At 52.4% G+C, this 21,608-nt stretch overlaps 1 protein-coding gene across 3 annotated transcripts in view; it reads left to right on the plus strand.

Moving 5' to 3' along the window:
* Positions 1 to 21,608, plus strand: part of JADE2 (jade family PHD finger 2) — a 444,935-nt gene that overhangs the window by 365,318 nt on the left and 58,009 nt on the right. The window contains exons 2-4 of one of the 3 annotated variants that reach the window (XM_061351999.1): positions 2,814 to 3,075; positions 9,719 to 9,776; positions 12,705 to 12,790. In XM_061351999.1, coding sequence (XP_061207983.1) covers positions 9,719 to 9,776; positions 12,705 to 12,790 — 144 coding nt within the window. In that variant the 5' untranslated portion in view covers positions 2,814 to 3,075. Of the gene's footprint in view, positions 1 to 2,241; positions 2,296 to 2,749; positions 3,076 to 9,718; positions 9,777 to 12,704; positions 12,791 to 21,608 lie in introns of those variants that run through there. The other 2 variants (XM_061352001.1, XM_061352002.1) reach the window with 2 other exon arrangements.

Consider the following 21,608-nt stretch of genomic DNA (forward strand, 5'->3'; position numbering starts at 1 on the left):
CTGTATGTTTTATCGTGCTGTGGGCAGCTTTTGGTTCTGAAGATGAAGATCTGGCCAAACTTTGTTTCCTATTTGACTTACAGAGCAGGTCCATGGGCTGCAGGTGACATACGGAAAACAGATTGTGAGTATGTAATTAAGAACTGCATCAGAATATGCACGTGCAAGAAGGCCTCCATAAACTGGTATGGAATGCCCCACTTTGGATGCTTCTGACATTGTGACCAAGTAACACAGTGACCTTTAAAATACCCCTTAATGCAGCCTGTGCATGTAGCTGAAGTGGGATCCATGGGTGAATTCCTGGCAGGGAGTGCACTGGGTGCCAGAGCAGCGGGGCTAAGAGCTGCCAAGGCACTTGGGGCTGATGGGGACTGACAGAAAGGGGCTGTGTTCATGTGTCCCATTGCTGCTGTACTACAGGGGAAGGCTTTTCTTACCTGGGGGCTCAAGTTTCAAGTGCTGGGGGGCTGCTGAGCAGCACCTTGAGAGACCTCAGCATCCAGAACCAGGCATGATTATTGCGGTGTGCTGTGAGCTGCTGTTCTTTAGACCCAATAATAAGGCTAATTTGGGTGGGTTTATGTAAAACACCATAAAGGCTGTCTCGCGCCAAGTTTTAAGACCCTATTTCTAGAGTTACAGTCCAAAAAAACCACAGCAAGCCTGAGAATGACCAACACAATACTCCTTTGCTTTCAGCCTTGGAAGAGCCAAAGGACTTGGAGCATTCAGACCACAGGCTGCCGAAGCAGAAAGTTGCAGCCTAATTCCTTCAAGTTTGGTGAATTATAAGGGCTGTACAGTGGGGAGCATCCGCACGCCTCAGCTGTGGTGGTTCTGTGGTCCCAATGGTTTTGAACAACCGGAAAGCTGGCTGGCTTAATGGATTTAAGAGACGATGGCAGCCTGTGACTGGAAGAGCATCTTTAACCTGGATTTAAACCTTCTGCAGCAATTGAAGCAGCGCAAGACGGCTCCTGGAGGGCCTCCGGGACCGAAAGGATGTGCACGGTATAGACTGTGCCATGCAATTAGCACTATTTTAATTGAAGAAAGCGGTTCTATCTCACAGCAGCACTGCCTCTGTTGGGAATCCTGGGGAATGAGCTCCCACAGGGCACAGCCCAAAAGTCCCCTTTGGGGTGCCTGGGGCAGGGGTACCCCGGGAAGTCAGTGAAGTTTGGGGAGGGGGGGGGGGGTTGCACACACATACATGTTCTATAGACACACATACACGGTCTATAGACACATATATGTTCTACAGACATACATATACGGTCTATAGACACACATACATAGTCTATAGCCACAAATACACGGTCTATAGCCACACATGTGGTCTATAGAGGCACATATACGTTCTATAGACACACATATATGGTCTATAGATGCACATACATGGTCTACAGACAAACATACATGGTCTATAGACACACATATACGGTCTATAGATGCACATATACTGTCTATAGATGCACATACACGGTCTATAGACACATATATGTTCTACAGACAGATATATATGGTCTATAGACACACATATGTGGTCTATAGATGCACATATACGTTCTATAGACACACATATATGGTCTATAGATGCACATACACGGTCTATAGACACACATACACGGTCTATAGACACACATATATGGTCTATAGATGCACATACACTGTCTATAGACACATGTATGTTCTATACACACATATATATGGTCTATAGACACACATATATGGTCTATAGATGCACATACACTGTCTATAGGCACATATATGTTCTATAGACAGCTATATATGGTCTATAGACACACATATACGGTCTATAGACGCACATACATGGTCTATAGACGCACATACATGATCTATAGACACGCATGTATGGTCTATAGACACACATATATGGTCTATAGATGCACATACACAGTCTATAGACACACATACACGGTCTATACATGCACATACACGGTCTGTAGATGTACATACACGGTCTATAGACACGCATACACGGTCTATAGCCACACACCGGGCTCCGCTGCTGCAGCCCCTCCGCGGCCCTCCCCGGCAATTCCCACGCCGCCGGCCCGCCCGCCCCGCGGCCGCGGAAGTTTGCTGCGCGGGGAAGGGGCGTGTGTGTGTGTGTGTGAGTGTGTATGTGTGTGAGAGTGTGCGGTGTGCGGTGTGCGGGGGGGCATGGCTGGGGGGGGGGGGTATAAACGTCTCCGCACCGCGCTCCCCGCCCGCTCCGCGATGGGCCAGAACCGTCTTTTTTGACGCAGGAGAAATGGCAAATTTGAAGTACGTCATTAATATGGCGCCAAAAGGGCTGCTTTTTTTTTTTTTTTTAAAGTATAAGCTTATTTTTTAATTTATTATTTTTTATTTTTTCCTTTAAGGAGCGGCCCCGTTTACGCGTGTGCGCAGCGCGGAGCGGGCTTGGGGGGGGGGGGAGGGAGAAGAAGAGCCGTGAGTGCGGGTGTGTGCGGGGCCGGCTGCGGGGCGGCTCCGGGGCTCCGGGCAGCGCCATGGGGCCCCGGCGGCCGGCGGCGGGGTGAGGGGCGGGCGGCAGCGGGCCGGGATGGGACCGGCGCTGCCCGCACCCGGCCCTGCCGCTGCGGAACGGGGCGGACGGACGGGAAGAAACTGAACGTTTGGGGCGGCAGCAGCGGCGGGAGGGGGGAGGGTTGGGGTTGGGGGGGGGGGGGTGGAAGCGCCGCCACCATTATCCGTCCCCGCTCCGAAAGTCGCTTCCCCGCCTCCCTGCCGGAGCCCGAGCGAGGAGAGCGTGAGGAAGTGCGGGGGGGAAAGAGAAAGAGAAACAGGAGGCGGGCAGGGCTCGCCCGGCCGCGGCGGAGCGGCCATCTCGGCTGGGAGCGGGGCCGCATCCATGGAGTTACCGGGCGGGCGCTCCTAAAGGAGGGCCCCGGCGGCGCGGCCCCGGCAATGACACCGGATTGAGGCGGTCGACGGGGGGCTCTCCCGGCCGGGGACTGCGGGAGCATCCCCCGCCCCCCGCCTCCTCCCCGCCCGTAACCCGAGAGACCGGCTCAACTCTTGGAGGACACTCTGCTGGCAAAGGTAAAGGCGCGGCGGGCGCGGGGCTGCTTTTCCCGCGGGAGGGGATCCCGCGGCTTTTGCTGCCGATGATTTATTTCTTGAAAATCTTCGGGTTTGATTGATTTCTCTTTTTTTTTTTTATGTGTGTGTGTGTGTGTGTGTGTGTGTGTGTGTCCCTTCCACCCCCCACCCCCCCCAAGCGCTGCGAGGCGGGGGATGTGCAGCATTTCCAGGGGCGGATTGCGCATGTTGGTCACTCCTGGTTTAAAGTGTACGAGGGAGGCAGCGGGAACGTAAACACCAACTTTTCCAGGGTCGGCTCCCGGCTCCGCCGCTGTTGTTTTGATTCCGTTCTCTATTTACTTGTTATTTATCCCCCCCCCGCCCGCCAACCACCACCACCCCGAATTAATGACTGCGGCACAGGCAGCCCTGCGCTCTCCCTGCCCGCCGCGGGGCGGGAGCGCGCTCCGCGGCTCCGCGGGGCGATGCGCGGCCCCGGGGGGGGGGGGTGGTGTTGAGGATCCGCGGTTCCCGCGGGCGCGCAGCGCTGCGCGGGGCCGGGATGGCGCTGCCCGGGGGCGTGGCGGTGCCGGCTCCCGCCTGCCCTTCCCTCGCTCCTTTCCTCCTTCCCTCCCCACCGCCTGCCCCCGATGGGTCCCCGGGATGCCGGGATCGGGAGGCGCCCGCATCCATCCCCCCTCCCCGCGCATCACCCAGCGCATCCCCTCCCTGGTCCCCCTGCACCGTGGGGGGTCCTGCGTGGTGCTACCCCCCCCCACCTCAACCCGGAACCGGGCACCTGCCCTCGGGCTCCCTCCTCATCCTCGGGGGACCCCGCGCCGCTTCCCTCCTGCCGAACGGGGCAGCGCTTTGCAACGGGATGCGGGGTGGGATGGAGCCCTTACCTGCAGCCCCGGGGTGGGATTGAGCTCTCAGCCGCCCCAGGATGCAGGATGGGATGGAGCTCTTAGCTGCCGCCCCACGGTGGGATGGGGTGAGATAGAGCCTTTACCTGCTGCCCCGGGGTGGGATGGGATCCTTACCTTCGGCTCGCTTGGCTGGTGGAAGCACCGAGCTGGAGTTGGGAAGCACTGCAGAGGCAGGGGAGCTCCTGAGTTGTCAACCTCGGGTGCAATTAGGAGGAGAGAAATTATATATATATATATGTTTCCATACCTGTACATCTTGAGTGCTGAGTGGGAAGGGAAGGATGGCATTCAGAGGGAGAATTCCCAGCTCCTGCTCTCAGGACCCACGGTGAATATTGTTTACTGATGGGTTGGAGCTGGGACCCTCCTATCGCTGGGACATTGCTCCGAGGGGGTTTTGCTTGGGAAAGGCAAAAAAACGGTGATCTCAGCCTTTCTCCCAGGGGTAAGGAGCCCCGCTCTTAGGAATGGTGTTTGACCTTTAAGCGTTTATTGGCTACCGAGGTTAAAATAAGCTTGAGATAGAAGTAAAAATAGCTTGCCGAAAGGTTAAATCAAAGGTTAAATTTGTTTTTCCTAGGAAAATTGAGGGCTGATGGCCAAAACCGAAGGCTTGGAGTAAAGCACGGGAGGGTACGCGTTAGGTCTGTAGGCAGGGAGATGCAATTCATTTGAAGTACTGGTGGCTGCTGGTAGTGTTTGACACCCAAGTTCGGGAAGTTGGTGGATGGGTGGTCCCCAGAGGAAGGGATTTCAAATGGTCTTTGCCTGTTTCTGGGTGTTTGGTACAAGGAGTGCAGTGCCGGTAGCAACTGTTGATTCTCTGAGCTGGGGATGCTCAGAGACCTGTAGTATGGGGCAGCTGACTGCGGGCAAGGAGATGGGTCCCTGTATCCCTGTGTTCCTGCCTGCTTCCTCCAGCCCGAAGGCAGGGGTGGCCCCGAGTGCCCGCAGTAACCTTTCTGATTACCTGTGCTCTGTCTGGGCTTGCTGAAGAAGAAAGCATGGCTAATTAGAGGGTGAGGAGTCAGAAGAGGCAAGCAAAGTTATAAATGTCAGTAGTAAAGGAATAAACCCGAAAACATCCCCTTGTAGACGTGGAAAAGGGCAAAGCACAGGAAGTAAACGGGGCTTGGTTTGTTTTAAATGTAAATGAGATGAAGTTTTGCCCCAGGGAGCCAAGGCAGGGGTGCAGTGGAGGAGAGCAGGAATGGCTCTCCCTTCACCTGGGCAGTTGAGTTCTTGCTTAAGAGGTGGGAGCTGGCAGCAGGCTGTGGAGGAGGCAGGGGAGCTGCAGGGACAGGCTCCCAGTGCCCAGAAAAGGACTGTTCTGGGTACCAGGCTTGTGCCTTTCCATATCGACACTTCACAGGGTTACCAGGGAGGGTAGGAGAGGAGCAGGATGGCTTCCCCGCTCTAAGGTGTAAGGGCTGAGCACCAGGATCTGTTGGCACAGCCGCTGCGCATCCTTCGGTCAACAAGTTTCTTCTCCTGTTGTTGTGAAATTGGGGCTGTGCCTGCATTGGGGGATGCTGCTGCTCCTTCAGAGACTCCTATAGCAGTGCTTGGCTCCAAAATTGTTAATGAAAGGGAAATCCTATGGGGACAACCGTTGTACCATCAAGGCTGGGACCTTCCAGCCCTCCACCCTTCCTATAGTTATGCTTTCTTCTTATACTTTCTAACAACGGGCTGGTATTCCTAGACAGAGCAAAGGAATAGTTCAAACAGAGGGGATGCACTGAGAGCGGCCCCTCGGCTCCACGGTACCCACCGGGGTGCAGGCAATGGGACCGGGGGGGTGCAGGACCGGGTGTCCCCGGGTGTTGGGGGTCCCTGGGAGCGGGGTGCGGGCCGGCCGGAGCGGTGCGGGTGCCGCTGGGGGCACTCTGTTTCTGTTTGTGTTCCTATTTCTGTGCTGGAAGAACAAACAGGGAAGTGGTTTTTCTGCAGTCTCATTGCAGCTCGCAAACAGAGCACATCATTCAGCCCGTGTTGCTCAACTGTCACAGCGTCAGAGGTGACGGCAAAGGGGGGACCGAGCGCGGCGCATCCCCGAGCGTGCGGGTGGGCGCTGGGGAGAGGCGATGACATGATGACAAATACTTGGGGTTTTTTGGGTTTCATACTGCAACTGATGCAGGTTTCTGTGCCTGTTCCCTGTGGGAGCAGTGAGCGCAGGCAGGGATGCATTTCTGTGCTCACCACAGTCCAGAGTGGCTCATTCGCACAAACAGCCCCTGCATAGGCTGTTGTGATGCTGCTGGGAGCTCCCATGTGGACTCGATGTGCCGAAGAGTTTACAGGGAGCTTGGAGACATCACAATTCCCCAGGGATTGGGGAGGGGTTCGGAGAGGGTGAGGAGCTGTTTGCTGGATGAGGCTGGATGATGGTTTAGTGTGGATGGGGACAGTGGGGAAGCGGGGAGGAGCTCAAGATCTGAGCATCTGTGTGTGTAAAGAGTTCTGCTGCCTTCCCCTCTCCCTGCTTGCATGGGCTGGGCAGAGCTGCATCCCAAAAGCTGCTCTCCAGCCCCTCCCCTGCTGGACCAGGCAGCCTGGGGCCATCACCTCAAATCTCTCTTAATTTGTCCTTGGCACTAGTGATTTACATTTGTTTAGGCTGATGGGGGGGCCATCATCTTCCTTGGTTTAGCATTTATCTGCCTTGCTCAGCTTGAACAAAGGCGATGCTGAGCATGTGTTAAGTTTGCAGGCAGTTTTTGGGTTCGCAGTCATTAGAGCTGGGCTTTGGCTGTGGGTTTGAGTTGCGGACACTTCAGGGGGATGTTCATTTGTTTAGAAAAGAAACCCACATCTGTTTCTGTTTGAATTTTCTAAGCAAGCATACATAGAAACCTTCCTCTTGGTTTCTGGCTCGGTAAGAGCTGGGTTTTGGGCCAAGTTTGACCTAACAGTGACCTACGCAAAGTATTACAGATTTTGTTGGTATTTGTTGATGACTTTAATGATGATGCCATGCAGGGAATGGGTCACTTCAAGGTGAAATTAGCTTCTAATGTAAACAGAAGAGTCCTTTTGGAGCAGAGACTATGTTTTGTGGAGACTCCAAATGGCTCAGAGGTGCACCAAGTGAATTGTTCCTATGGGGCTTGGTGGGGCTGGAGCTCCAGGACTTGGGAAGGTCCCTGTGCTGGGTTCCAATGGCTTAGCCAGCCACCATCAGACTTTATAACCCTGTGTTGCAGGTGGAAAAATGGCTCAGTTACTACTTCTACAGTAAATCCTGCTGTTAAGGACCATGCTATTTCACTGCTCAAGATGAGTCCATCAGAAAACAGCATCTTCTTAGCACTGCCTGGAAGTTACCATTTTTTGAAAGGTCTTGGCTGAACCCTGTGGATTTTGCCCCAGATTTTGCTCTCTTCAGGCACACAGCGCCTGTGGGGCTGTTCTGTGCCATGCCCATCCCAGGCAGCAGTTGGCTTTTCGTGCTGCTGTGTTCAGAGATGTCAGTGCTTTGCTCAAGCCAGGATTTCATTCAGAGCAATTTAATGCAATTTGGTTCAGAGGATGCTGTCTTGGATCCTGCCAAACAGTGGCAAAATGATTTCCTGAAGTAGAGCTGCTATTTTACCTGCAGTGTGAACCACTGCTGTATGTGAATATAAATCCATACTGTTACACAGTGAGCATGTAACTAACAGTATGTTGTGTAGGACAGAAGCAGGATGCAGGGGACCAAGCTCAACTAAAGGGATGAGCAGTGCATCTTCTCACATCTGTATCAGAGCCAAAACCAGTCCCAGCATCCTGACAGCTGTGCTGTACATTAATCATGCACCTTTTTCCCTGCCTTGGAAGGAAAGGGATGCTCACGGCACTGTCTTGCTGTAAAGGCAAAGATGGGAAGCACTGGAAATCTCACTGGTTATCAGCAGCATTTCGTTGCTTCAGCTCAGGTGTTTCTTTTCCCCATTGACTTTGGTTTATTTAATCTCTGTGACGAGGAACTCCAGGAGCAATAAAAGCATAGCTCCAGCTTTATGCTCTGTTTGCCACTTCAAACCAGGAGGAACCAGTTTAGAAGGTTCAGGTCGAATTCCCACTAACAGTAAGTAAACTGCAGTTAGAGCCGTCTTCAATATCGCTTTCCCCAAGCAAAATCTGATGGCTGCTTGCAACCAGGCTGGTTTAATAACATCTGTTTCCCCTGGAATCCATGGGGGAAAGTATTGATATTGCCATACTCCTAAGGAGCATTTTGAATCTTGTTTTGACAGGGCAATGCCTTACCACAACACTGATAGGTAAAGGTTTATGATGCTTGGTAGTATTATCCCTTATACTGGCGTGATAAAACATAGCACATAGAGTGTAAAATACAGGCGTTGCAAAGGTTCTATATGCTTATGTGGGACTTTTCCTGTTGTTTGGGGGGGTGGCATGCTCTAGCCTCCTATCCACTCTGAGTGCTTCTAGTACCTGCTGTGACCAAACCACACAAGAGCAGTGTTTTATCCTCATTCCCACTTCCCAACTGAGGGAAGCAGCAGTGTGTGTGCCATATCAGCACCCTGAGGTTCTTACAGAGTGTCTCAGACACCCCTAGGAAGGTGTCCACGAGGTTAAAGTTGTTTTCTGCTGGTGTATTTTAGCTCACAGCCTCTTGGAGTGTCTCTGGTCCACAGGTAGCCCTTTCCACCCAGCCCTCCCTAAGCTGTGTATTGGGGTCACACTGATCAGCCACCAGCCACAGTGATAAACTGGGGTCTTTAGAAGTTTAAAATCTCTTCCTCTTTTCTTTTTCCCTTCCTCCTTTCTTTCCCCCCTTCCTTCTGTCTTTTTCCCCTTCTTCCTTTTTCCATCACCTACTGCTAAAGGTACTTAACTTTCAACTCCAAATGCTTGGTTCCTGAGGGGCAGCTTCAGCAGAGCCCTCTGATTTCAAGTGTTTCTATGGCTTATTCATAGTCACAAAGCAAACCAGCACCCAAGCTTGAAAGGGGTCTTCTGTCCTCCCGGTGGATGCAGTGTTACCCCCTGCCGTGGTTTGTATGTGAGCGGATGGAGAGCTCACAGCAGCTGTGCAGGAGCCGCTTCCTCACCCCCTGGGGCTGCACTGGAGCAGGCAGAGCAGCTCTGGGTGATGGGAAGCATGCTTCAGGCTTGGCTAGAGCGTGCTGGCTGTGTGACAGAGACACCAGAAGCTTTAGAAGTAGATGCTGCCTGAGTGGGAAGATGAGTCAAAGGGTAAAACCCCAGGTTTATTGTACACAGGGGTCCTCTTCGGCTCCGGGATGCTTGGACTTCCCCTGCAGCCATACTGAAAGTGCGCAGGGTTTCTGTTCTACGTGTGCACTTCTCAAAGTTGCAGCCTGGATGGGTGCTTCCCAGAGGGGATGTCTTTTGTCCCATGCAACAGCATCATGGTCCCTGTGGGGCATCCTTAGGTGATGATGCTCTTGCAGCAGCAGAGCCATTGGTTGTGAATCCTTCATAGGCAAATCCCCATGCAAAGCTGGGTGATCACTGTACTCGCTGGTCCTCCTAGGAGAAGGGAAAGCTGGTTGAGATACTGACACCCTTATAGAAAAGCCCTGTGAGGATTGTTTTCTTCCTGTTTTCAAGCCCCTGGGTAGGTGTGTGTGAGGGTAAGTGCTTCCTGGTGCTGGGTAACTCCGTGTGCTGATATGCAGAGATAACAGTGACTTGGTGCTGAGATGGATTTCCTGGACATCAAATGTAATGTTCGATTTCTTTTGTTACAGATGGAAGAGAAACGACGCAAGTACTCGATCAGCAGTGATAACTCAGACACCACTGACAGTAAGACCTTTAATTCAAGGCTTTGAGCGAGATTCACCTCCAGCAGGGAAAAGGCTTGAATAATTACTTTGCAAAGAGTGGAGGAAGCTGCATTTACTGGGAAGTCTCTGCAGGATGAATTGTGTGCAGGGCTGGGTTTGTCAGAGATGCAGCAACAACCTGATATCAATTTAAATGCCTGGCTGTGGCTGCTCTGTACTGATGAGAGTGTCTCCCTTCTGTGAGGAGCCCAGGCAAGGGGGAGCTGCTAATGGCAAATCTGCTAACGAAGCACATACCCTTTGTAGGCAAGTTGTCCTTTCCTGCTGCAGCCTGAGACTGGTTAGCTCTTGACTGAGTTGTACTGGGGGAAAGGGAAGTTTTTAGTGGAGTCAGGATAAAACCGGAGCCGCCTTGTTCCCTCCTCTCGAGCTGAAGAGTGATGTGGGAAAAGGGATGAGGTTCAAGCCAGCAGAGCTTGCAAGCCCACGCTTGCTATTCACCATCTACCTCACTCCATCCTCATTCAGGAAGGCACAGAAGCATGTGCTCAACAATAAACATGTGCTGGATTTTGGCTATAAATAGAGCGCTTCCCTCTCCCACTTCTTCCAGGGTTTCACCCAGTGCAGACATACCGCAGTGCCTTCGTGTTCAGTGCCCTCCAGGCACCAGTCTAATCCCTTGTCTGGGCTCCCAAGTTTCTCACTGGTTCCTCTTGGTTTCTTACGAATGTCACAGTAATTTCATCTGGGCCGTGCTGGGAATTTGCTCTCCACACTTTACAGGATCTGGCCGCTGGATACCCGAGAACGAAAGGGACTTTGCTAAAGACACTAAAACTTCTGGGCCTTTTCCTAACAGGATGATGGGGAGATTACAGGGGGTTAGGGAAGGGCTGATCTCGCTGGGTTTGGCTGCCGTTCCCACAGCTATAGCCAAAAAACCTGGCAGCCTGAGCGGGGTTCGCACCATTGCTGCCGATGGGAACCTGCTGTTTGGCTGCTGGAGGGGACCCACACTGAGCCGTGCCTATGGGAAGTGCTTCAGGCTCTGTCAGCGCCGCTCGTACAATGAAACCTCTCTGTCTCAGAGGAGGGTTTGTTTTGGAAGCCGTGCTCCAAACTTCCCGTCTCCTAATCCCCACATGCTCAAAGGCTTACGGAGCCGAGCCGTGCTAGCTGGCTGCTCTGCCTTTCGGGGGGTAAGGCATCTTTAATCACGGTATTAAACATGGCCTTATCTCTGTTGGGCTTGGATATTCCTGCTGCAGGTGATATCTAAGCTGTTGACAAATGCTCTCCGGCAGGATAACTGTAAACAAAGTGATGACCTTCCTTTTGATTCCTCTGCCAGGAAGGGATGCCAGTGGCACGTTATCTTACTGTGTAGCTGCAGCACCGCCTTGTAGCTAGGGAAGAGGGGGCAAGGTGGAAGTAGTGCCTCAGTCTCTCAGTAGAAGCTGTGGATCTGGTGCTGCGATGCTCTGAGCAGCTCACTGAGTCCAGTGGCATTTGCCGGTGGCTGCAGCGTGGGACTTCAGGCATGGGCTTTCCCTATGGAGTCCTGTTGTGTACTGAAATGATTAAAGAAGGGCGTTTGTGTGGAGCCCACTAATGATACCCAGCTTGACACTGCAGTCAGAAAACCTTTGGGGGTTTTCCTACCCATGGCAGGGGGGTTGGAACTTGATGATCTTAAGGTCCTTTCCAACCCTAACTATTCTATGATTCTATGACTGATGCCGTCAGATCTGGACTTCATTTCATGGAACACAAGGAAGAGAGTGCAAAGAGCACAGGGTGAGCCAGTGCCTCCTCCCCTGCCAGCAGAAACAGGCACATGAGGTTCATCTGGGCTCAGGAGGGACTCAATGGCCTGAGCTGGCAGAGGAAGGGGCTGCATCAGGACAGCCCTGGTCCCTCAGGACAGCTCAGCCTCTGGGCAGAGCTCCTGAAGCCCTTGTGTGCATGGCTCCATCAGGTCTGGCAGTTCCTTACGTGCATGGTGGTGTTCCCTCCTGTTCAGGCATCCAAGGGTAAAGTCAGTGTTAAATAGACTTATGGATAGTTAATTTGCTGCACCCCCACAGAAACATTTCTATCTAGTGGACTCTGGAGGGATGCTGCTCTACAGAGGACCTAGGTGTCCTCCTCATTATAAAAAGGTTCCAGTAATTAGTTTATTATTTCTTATTGCAAAATACATATCTTTGGGTTTTTTTAGTGATAGTAACACACATGGGTTGGAAACAAAGATTAATAACATCATGGTCCCAGCACATTCCAGGCTTTAGCTGCCCTTGCCTTGTGGAATGTGGTAGCAGTGGTGATGATACTGCTCCAGTCAGGATGATGAGAGTCCGTTCATAATGCTCCCAGAGGAAAGAAATCCCAAAGCAAATGCTGTCTTCCTGCTGAAAAGTGTAAATTCATTTGCTTGATGTGTGCTGTTGCGTGGTTCCCACCAGGTGCTGAACAGGCATGGGGATGATCAGTCCTGGCATGGACCCAGTTTGGGCAGTGTTTCTGACCATGGGGTCTGAAGTCCTTGAGCAGTTCAGGTCCTTGTCTTTAAGCATCCTTGTTAGAAAACTTCTAGTCTTACCTCCTGAATTCCCGATCCCAGCAGATCCTGGGAATGAGCTCTTGCTCATTCCCCCTTAGAAGCCGTTCTTACTTCATGTCTTTAGGTTTCTCATTTCTAATGTTTGCATTCCAGAAGCCTCTCTTTCAGTCATCTATAGCAGCAGGAAAGTGATGTTAACCTCTTTTGGTGAAGTACCCTGGGATGTGCACACCAATAGTGCCGTGTCAATGTATTACTGCCTCTTAGTGTTGACCCAAAGCCTTGGTTGAGGCTGCAGTAGCGGCAGTGGGGCTGGGGACAAAGATAGGGAATAAAATGGATCTGTTTTCCCGGTAACCTGTCTCTGTTGCCTTGTTGCAGGTCACACGACCTCTGCCTCCAGATGCTCCAAGATTCCAAGTACCAAATCCCCCTGGTCACGGCAGAAGGAGAAGAAGCCCTCTGAGGTATGTGGGCTTTTGACAGAGGAGAGCTTTTCTTTAGGGAAAACCCAGATGTGGTGGCAACCGATGTGCCTGCAGCTGGCTGCGGGTGGTGGGTACCAGCACAGGATATCCTCCAGGATGCTGGAGCCAGTGGTGCCTTGGCCTTAGCCTTGTGCTTGGCTCTGCTGGGAGAGCGCAGGCAGAGGTACCCTGCAGACATCACTGATGGAAGGTGAGGGGTTCTTGTGCTCACTGCATCCCTGTTGATGCAAGTGGGAGAGGTTTTGTTTGGTGGGACTGGGAGGTCCTGCAGTCTCTGGGTAGCTACATGCAGAGCTGCTCTGGTTTGGTGCCCGCCTGGATGTCCTTTCATTAATAGCTCAGGTCATAGCACTGATGCCAGGAAGGGTGGCTCAGTGGCACAGGGCTCCTCCCCGTGAGCAAGTGGGAGGTTCAGGGCTGTGAAATGAGACACGGCACAGCTGAGTTGCAGATCATGTTGTGTTGGGTTCCTCCTGTCACGGGCCTCAAGGGCACGGAGCTGAGGCCATTGGTGCCTGACCTTGCTGCAGGTTTTCCCTTGCTCCTGGCTGGCACAGGGCAGTGCTGCTTGCCCCGGGGCATTGCCCTGGTTGCCCTTTCCAGCTCTGTGTTGCAGGGGCTGCGACCAGGTCGGGGGAACTCTGCTTCCCAAGGACCGTGCTGGAAGGGATGATGCTGTGCCCTGTTTTCCCTTGCGTGCCTCGGATACGTTTCCACTAGACATGGAAACTATACCAGGCATGAGCTGCTGTTGTAGCAACTGCAGTGTTTAGTGGTGGTCACCTTCCTTTCAAGAGCAGCGTGAGCAAAGCCAGAGGGACATTGTTCTTGCATTCCCTTTCCTCTGGACCGGGGTCTGGAGTCAAACAGAGCTATGTTTAGAAGCAGGTGAGGCTGCATGGCGGATGCCTGCTCACAGGCTGTAAACTCCATCCCAGGCCCCCATGTTACACCTCTCCTGAGGCTGTGGCTGAGCACAGACCTCTCTAACATCCTCCCTTTGCATCATGCTGAGTAGAGATTTTGAGGTTTTCCTGTGGTCACTGCGTGAATCACAGCTGCGCTTGGCTCTTGCCACTCTGACACATTTACATTGGTGCATCCAAGGGATCGGCGATGGACAGGCTTTAAAAGTCTGAGTTGTTTGTGCTTTGGATAAAGAGAGGGGCTGAAAAGCTCTTATTACCAGCAGAGGTAGTTGGAAACACTCTAGAGAACAAAGAACCAGGGTGCAGATGTCACTGGCTGCTGACAAGGCTGTCAGGAAGTTGTGCATTAGGGCTGGTAATGCCATTTTTTGGTTATAGATGTGTCTCCTGAAATGGGTGAGGGTGTAGTCTGTGAGCTGATCCCCCACTGAAAAAGTGAAGCATTTCGGGCATCTCCTCCTGCTGGGACACTGTTATCCCCTCTCTGAAATAACTGCCCATCCCTGTGCCTGATGTGCCCATAAAAGCATCAGATTAGACATGGAGGTGCCTTCAGGGGTCCTGCAGGGATGCTCGTCAGTAGACCTGGTCACATGTACAAGGATGTGACTTGCGACACCCACAGTTTACTCGTCTGCTAATGAAGTCACTGGGTGCAAGTCCCAAGACTCCCAAGTGAGAACACTTCTGCACTTGGAGGATGTTCAGACCCGGATCCAAGTTTTGCTGCTGTACAACAGCTGGAGTGAAAACTAGATCTCAGTCCACAGCACCCGGCGAGACATCAGATGCGGAGCCTGCAGGGGCCAGGCTTATCTCTGTGCTTCATGCTCTGTTATACCCAGAGGATAGTTCTCAGTGAAATGTAGCTCTGGAACAAATAAAGTGAAGCAAAAGCTCAACAGTGCCCAGCTTAGCAACAGTTGGGACAGAAAGTGAACCTGGGTGGCACATCTGAACTGAAACTCCAGGGGAATTTGGGGAGGCCGTGAGTAACGACTCAAGCTGGAGTTGGGCCAGGATGCTCAGGCTGACAAACCATCTTTTACAAGAGCGTGGTGGGAACCTGAGCAGATGGGAGCAGCCCAGGTCTCAGCTGGCCTCCCCTTACCCTGCATCTCCCCTACGGCTGTGAGCATCCAGCTCTGCCCGAATTCAGCTCCAGGTGAAACCCAGGGGTCAGGAGAACACGTCCATGGGATTGGATATGGATTGCCACACACAGCAGGTCCAAGACCTGTAGCAACACATGGTAATGGTTTGGAGGTCATCCCAGTGAGCGCTGGTTTGTGGATTTCCTCTAGGACAGCACCTCCCATGGTCTTCCATGAATGACCCAATGTTTCTTGCTGTGACCATCCAAGTGCGGGATCCACTGTCTGTCACCTGTGAAACCTGCAGGGTTTGCCATGTCCCAGGGGATTTCTTGCAGGAGCCCTGAAGCATTGCAGGCACAGATAGGGATGGGCATCGTGTCCTGCTGGAGCAAGCCCTGAGAAGCGTAAAGCATAAACCACACCGCTGCCAAGCTGCTTCATGTGAAATAGTGAAGTACCTTTCTCTTAGCTGTCTATTGAGGATGGCAGCCACAGGAGGGAAACAGGGAGAGCATGATGAATGTATTGCCAGCAGCGTGCCCCAGACATTTTGGGCTGGACCAGCCTTTCAAGCAGTAACTCAAACTCCAGGTTTACACGTGGATTGTAGCTTTATCAAGAGCTGAGCTGCTCTCGAGGCAAGGAGGTTCCTGGGATGTCCAGAGGGGTGGTGATGCTGGAGGCCAGGCTGGGAGCAGGGGTTTGTGTGCATGGAGAGCTGTCCCTCTCAAAGTCATGGCCCCATTGCTCTGCGAGCTGCAGTCTGCATTCCCCCTGCCAACCCGAGCAGGAGATGAACCGACTCCAAAGCATTAGTGTTTCATAGTTATTAGCCAGGTCAGGGGGTGATGTTTATTATGAAAGACTCTGTGAGAAGGGATTAACTCCACACATTAAAAACCACCCGATACAAGGCATCTGGAAAAACAAGCTTCTTACCATGGAAAAGTACTGAGCTGTTTGTAAACATCCGCCGAGGGGGCCATTGCCAGCGAGGGCGATTATATTTATCTGTGCCTGTCACGGGGCTCTGCCCGGGCTCTTTCCTGATGTGTCCCAGGCACCAGGCCTCTGTCCCGCCTGCCTCCCTTGCAGAGGTGACACTTGAATTTTCCTCAGGAGCTCCTTATCCATCCGAGGAGGTCTCCTGGCTCTCCTGCTGCACTTTCTTCTAGTATGGATGCAACATAGAATCATAGAATAGTTCGGGTTGGAAAGGACCTTAAGATCATCCAGTTCCAACCCCCCTGCCATGGGCAGGGACACCTCACACTAAACCATGGCACCCAAGGCCTCGTCCAACCTGGCCTTGAACACTGCCAGGGATGGAGCATTCACAACCTCCCTGGGCACCCATTCCAGTGCCTCAGCACCCTAACAGGAAAGAATTTCCTCCTTATATCCAATCTAAACTTCCCCTGTTTCAGTTTTAACCCATCACCCCTTGTCCTATCACTACAGTCCCTAATGAAGAGTCCCTCCCCAGCACCCCTATAGGCCCCCTTCAGATACTGGAAGCTGCTCTGAGGTCTCCACTTGGCCTCTTCTGCCCCAAGCATGGGCAGCGGAGACCCCTCAGGGCTGAGCTCCAGTGCGATGCCAGTGGTGCCCCAGGCATGGGCATGGTTCTGCTGCCCTGCCGGTAGGCAGAGGATGGATGTGGGCAGGTGCCAGCAGCTTCTTGCATCTGCCTTGATAGGAGTCTACCGACCTGGTCATTTTAATTAATCCCATTAGAGCTTGTTTGTCTCTGAACCTGGACTCAGATGGAGCGTGGTGGTCAGTGCCCATGCCTGGGTGCTGCTGGCCAAGGAGCTCAGTAAGGAGGTGCTGGTTGTGCTCCCTGCTCCAGGAGCTGGGGGGAGGAGGATGCTCACTCAGGTCCTCCCTTGTTTTGAATGCTGAATCTGCAGCAGGGACTGAGATGTGCCTGAAGTGTGGATTTCTGCTGCTTTTAGCGGCGCATTAGTGCAGTCCTGCCCCCAGCTATAGGGCTGCTGGGGATGTGAGCGCAAGCCTCGCTGGTTAGACTGCAGTCATCGAGCCCTCTCTCCTGTTCCTGACAGGGAGCAGTTGTCAGTGTCTAAGGAGAGAATACAGGAACAAGGGCAGTGTGTAGTGATAGCTGCCGGTTCTATCTGCCAGCTCCCAGCCGTCAGCAGCCTGGGGACTCCCTCAGATGCTGCCTCTGAATCACTGCCTTAGCTGGAGTGTCAGTCCTGAGCTCCTCAGCTACTTGGGATGCAGACCACTACCCTGCAGTGAGCTGCACTGATAGAATGTATAGTGGGGAGGAGAAGAGCCCTGCTTTTTGTGCTGCAGCCACCCTGCTCCGAGCTGCAGAGCTCTGCGTGGTCTCAGCTCTCCTCAGTGGGTGCTGCTCCTCTCGCCCTACATCCTCATCACCCCTCTCCTTCGGTCCAGACCTTCTGGAAGCAAAGGGACTGCAGCTGCAGGCAGGGTTCAAGACGAAGGGGAAACCACAAGATTTATACAATTTACATTATTTTCTGCTTGCCTTGTTTAGCTACTGCTTCCGTGTTTTGAAAGATGCCTTTTTATATCTCTTTACAAGGATTTAACCCTTTTAACCAGCATCCTCCTTGTTTTCCTTCTAAAACCTTCTAAAAGGTAACTCTTAGCGCATTGAGTCTTGGTTTTCCCTCTGTGGTAGGTATATCACGGCCCAGTGCAATGTGAATTTAGTCCCTGGGCTTTCCATACTTGACAAAGAGCTTTTATGAGGATGGCCAAGCAAGACTGGACATGCTTTTTGCTGGGCTGGATGAGGAGTAAATCTGTCTCTGTTGAAAGGTTTGACTGCAGTGGCTTTGTCACTTTTCCCGAGCTGACATGGGAATAGCAGATTAATACCATTGTCTTCTGAATGCTGAGAAGGGCCAGACAAAAATGCTTCTTGTTCCTATTTTAAATTCTGTTGTTCATTGGATCTTTAGCGTTCAGCATTGTGAGAGGAAACAAGACGAGATGAAGAGATAGCAGGCTGGCTCCCAAATGAGCACGAGAGTAAGTATTTTTTCCCCACAGGCAGATAGTATCACTGCTTACACACACAAACCAGGCATTGCTGTGCTTCAGAGCCTTGCTACTGAGCATCACCGCTCCTCTCCTCTTGGAAAGGGCTGGAAAATGTGCTATAATGGCAGGGAAATAGGGCTGGAGGGGAGCAGGGCTGGCCAGCCAAGGGCTGCACCCGCGGAGGTGCCGGCTCAAGCTGATACGAAGACAGTTTGTACAACCAAAAACTATTCCCAGGGCTCCCATTGTTCCCGTTGTTTTCTCTTTCTCTGAAAATCCTTGTGACTCATGAGCTACAGCAAACAATTTTATGCTTGAGAGAGTGAAGGGCTGATAGCACTGGCTGGAAACGAGCAGGGAGCCCTGCAGATGAGGCAGCCGGAGACACCCCTGGTCCTGGTGTGGAAGGAGGAAGGGGGTTATGGTTGTGGGGTGCACAGGACACAGCTGCCTTGGGAGAAGAGCTTTGAACCTAAAGCTAAGGAAAGCCTGTTGTATTGGTGTCAGAAAGCATTCCCACATCCTTTATGTGCTGACCTGCTGCTGCCAGTCTCGCTATGGAGGGGTGGTCCATGTGAGATCCCGTGTGGCACTGTGGATGTGAGGGCACTGTGTGAGCATCGCAGATGTGTTACAGGGTTATAGGAGGGAATAGATTCAAATGTGAGATTTGAGGTGCAGGCTGGGGTCAAGACCTCTCCTGTTCCCCCTCTTCCCCATGAGCACATTGTGCTTTCCACCATGTGCTTGATTCTGAACAGTGGGCTTCATTTCTCTTGTGCTTCAAACCAGTGCTTTGCAGTGTGGCGTGCTTTGGAAAGGAGTGTTTTATCCTATAAACTGTCAGGGATATAGATGTTAGTGTGTGTTAAAAGAATTGCATCCCATGCTGGGAATGGGAGAAGGGTCAGAGCTCATCCTTCCACCCCTAGAGAAAGGTCTTAAAAGCCCCAAGGGTGCAGGGGGAAATGTGTAACCCAATTCCTGCTGCCTCAGCAAGCCCTGTGCAGGGGGACCTGTCCTGCTGGAGCCCATCTGTGCCTGCCTGAGCCTCCTGCTGCCTTCAGAGCTGCTTTCCACCAGGGCTGGTCTGCAGACCTCAGAGCACCCGTGTTGGGTGCTGCCGAGGTCGTGCCGCCTCGCCGGGTGCGCTCATCCATGTGGATCCTGCGCGGCGGTCGCTGGGCTGGCTCCTGCTTGCCAAGCTAATTAAAACCAGTGCTAGAGGAGTGTTTCTTCTCGTTTCCAGTTAAAGCCCAAACCAGATACGGCTCTTTGGCTCCAGCCCAGGAGCTGGTTTCGTATGAGTGGAAAGTCTTTGCTGCAGGATCTGAATGCGATGTTTTCGGGTTGGTGTTTGGAGTTAAGGGAGTAGTCGGCAGGCTCAGACCGGTGGTGCAGCCACTTGAAAAGCTGAGACCTTGGCAGAGCACATAAAGTGAGAGCTGAATGGGGCTGGGATTGACGGCCACTCTATTCGAAGGGATTGTGAGTGAGTCAGAGAACCTGGAAATCAATATGAGGATTGCACAGAAAGGTGGTGAAGTACAGACAGGGGCTGCTCAGCTGTGGAGGACACAGAGGAGGAGGAGGAATGCTGCTGCAGAGCGTTGCAGTCTTGGAGCCCTCTGCTAAGGGAGGGATGGGAGTGCAGTTTGTGATGCCGTGTGCCATTCCCATTGCCCTTCCCTTCGTAGTGAGGCACCATGTGCTATGGCATCTCCTCCCAGGGGTAGGTGTTTCTCTTGGAGGTTGTCCAGGCGTTGGACAAATTCATGTTGGTTCACAAAGAGCTCATGGAGGTGCCTCGCAGCCATCTCGGGATGCAGGGAACGGCTGTGTCTGATGGGTGAAGCAAGCAGTAGATCGGAGCTGAGCAAGGGGTATGTGGCTCAGGCAGGAGCTGAATCCAACCCCTGCCTTGCAGGTCTTTGCCATAACCGCAGGAACATCCTTCCCACACCAAGCTGGATCCAAGTAAAGCATTAGGATGTAAAGATTGGAAGATGTGTAATATTTAATTAGCTTGGGGGGATATTTTTATTTTGAGACAAAATCAATACAGCCTTTTCCTTTACAACAGTGAATTACAGAAGTAACAGAAAAAACTGATGTATCCTTGAGGAATGCGATGGCTTTGGTGTCCCAGTGACTTCTGATGTTCCTGGACCTCCAGGACTGGCTGTCCTGGGAAGCAGTCACTCCAGCACTGCAGGCTGGTGGGATGAAAGCATGGGGAGATAGAGATCTGCAATACAAGCTCGCCTGGCTGGTGGGGTGTGAGTACCAAGGGCTGAAGGCTCACAGGCCTTAGAAACGAAGCCAGGCTGGAGCAGTTGGATCTGCAGGACCATGCTGTGGTGGCACTGGTGGTGCTTGGACAGGAGGGATGAGCTCAGGTCTGGTGCTGCCCAGTAGTTCTTTGGTGTGGGGAGCAGTACAAAGGCATATCTTGGGCTATTGCAATTGCACTTCTTTTTCCCATCTCTAAAGCTGATGCTAGCAAAGGGCGAGGTTGGCCCCTGGGCATTGGTGTGCTGCATCTCCGAGCATCACTGAATCCTGCCTGCGGTTCCCGAGCAAGCAGAGGTAATAAAGGGAATGTCTGGGTTTGGCCTTCGCTGTTGCCACGGATCGATAGGCAATAAACCGGATCCGCTGCCGGCCTGCAAGGGGAGGCCGGAGCCTGGCCAGGGCTGGGGCAGGGGGGAGCGGGGCAGCCGAGACAATTTGTCAGCTCCTGCAGCCAGGGAGAAACAGTAAACACTCTATTGAGGGAAAATTGGTTGTTTTCTGGTACCCAACTTCCTCTTCACCGCCAGGTCCTCGGTTCATCAGTGCCCAATTTATCCTTTATTTGCTTTTCATAAATAATTCAGAGGAGTTTGAGTAGAATAATTGAGTCTTTTCCCAACCCTAATCCCAGACAATTCAAAACAAAAAGACATTTAGATTACAATTTGGGCGTATTAGCTGTTGGGAGATTTCCAGACAACTGATCTGCTTTCCTTTACAATTTCTGCGCCGTTTCGCTCGTTTCTAAAGTGTTCTGCTTTGATAGTTAATAATTTGAGCATTTCCAGCTCTTCATGAAAAGACAGAGGCGTCGCTGTGATAAAGCGCGGCCGCGCACGCTGCCTTTGGATGGGCGAGCTTATCTGTTTTCCAAGAAGGAGCTAAATAAATGAAGTCGTGAGATTGCAAATCCAGCCCTCGATGTGGCTTATCATCTGCAGGGAAAGAGATACAATCGCGCTGATTTGGCTTAAAATTAAGCTTCTGTGCCGATGTGAGCCGAAAAGCCAGAAGGGATGAGTTTGGGGAAGACTTAATGCAGGGAAACATGAGCCTGGGATCTGCTCCATGCAGGGGGGTTCTCCGTGCTGTGCTTCCCAGTGCAGAGGCTATGAGGTACGTTTGGCAGTTTGCTGGAGGGTTTTGTGTCTGCTGAGGGTGTTGCAGAGCATTGGTGAGGCTGGTCCTGCTGGTTCAGAGTGGTGGTGAGCAGTGTGGGATGCTCCACTGTGGGATGCAGTCTGGGATGAATGGCCAGCTCAGCTGCCTATGCGATGCTCCAGGGTGCTGGACCGCCAAAGCCATGACCCCAGCTAATAGCTGAGAGCACTAAGGAGGTTACCTAAGGAATAGCTATAAGCAGGGCAAAATGTGTTTAGTTTCTGACATGAGGATCTGGTTTATTTCCTACCCGTGGGCAGCAGCCCTAGTGGGGAC

The sequence above is a fragment of the Neopsephotus bourkii genome, unplaced genomic scaffold (assembly GCF_033783945.1).
Source record: "Neopsephotus bourkii isolate Nb327-2 ecotype Australia unplaced genomic scaffold, CSIRO-AGI_Nbou_v1 NB_620, whole genome shotgun sequence".
Lineage (NCBI taxonomy): Eukaryota > Metazoa > Chordata > Aves > Psittaciformes > Psittacidae > Neopsephotus > Neopsephotus bourkii.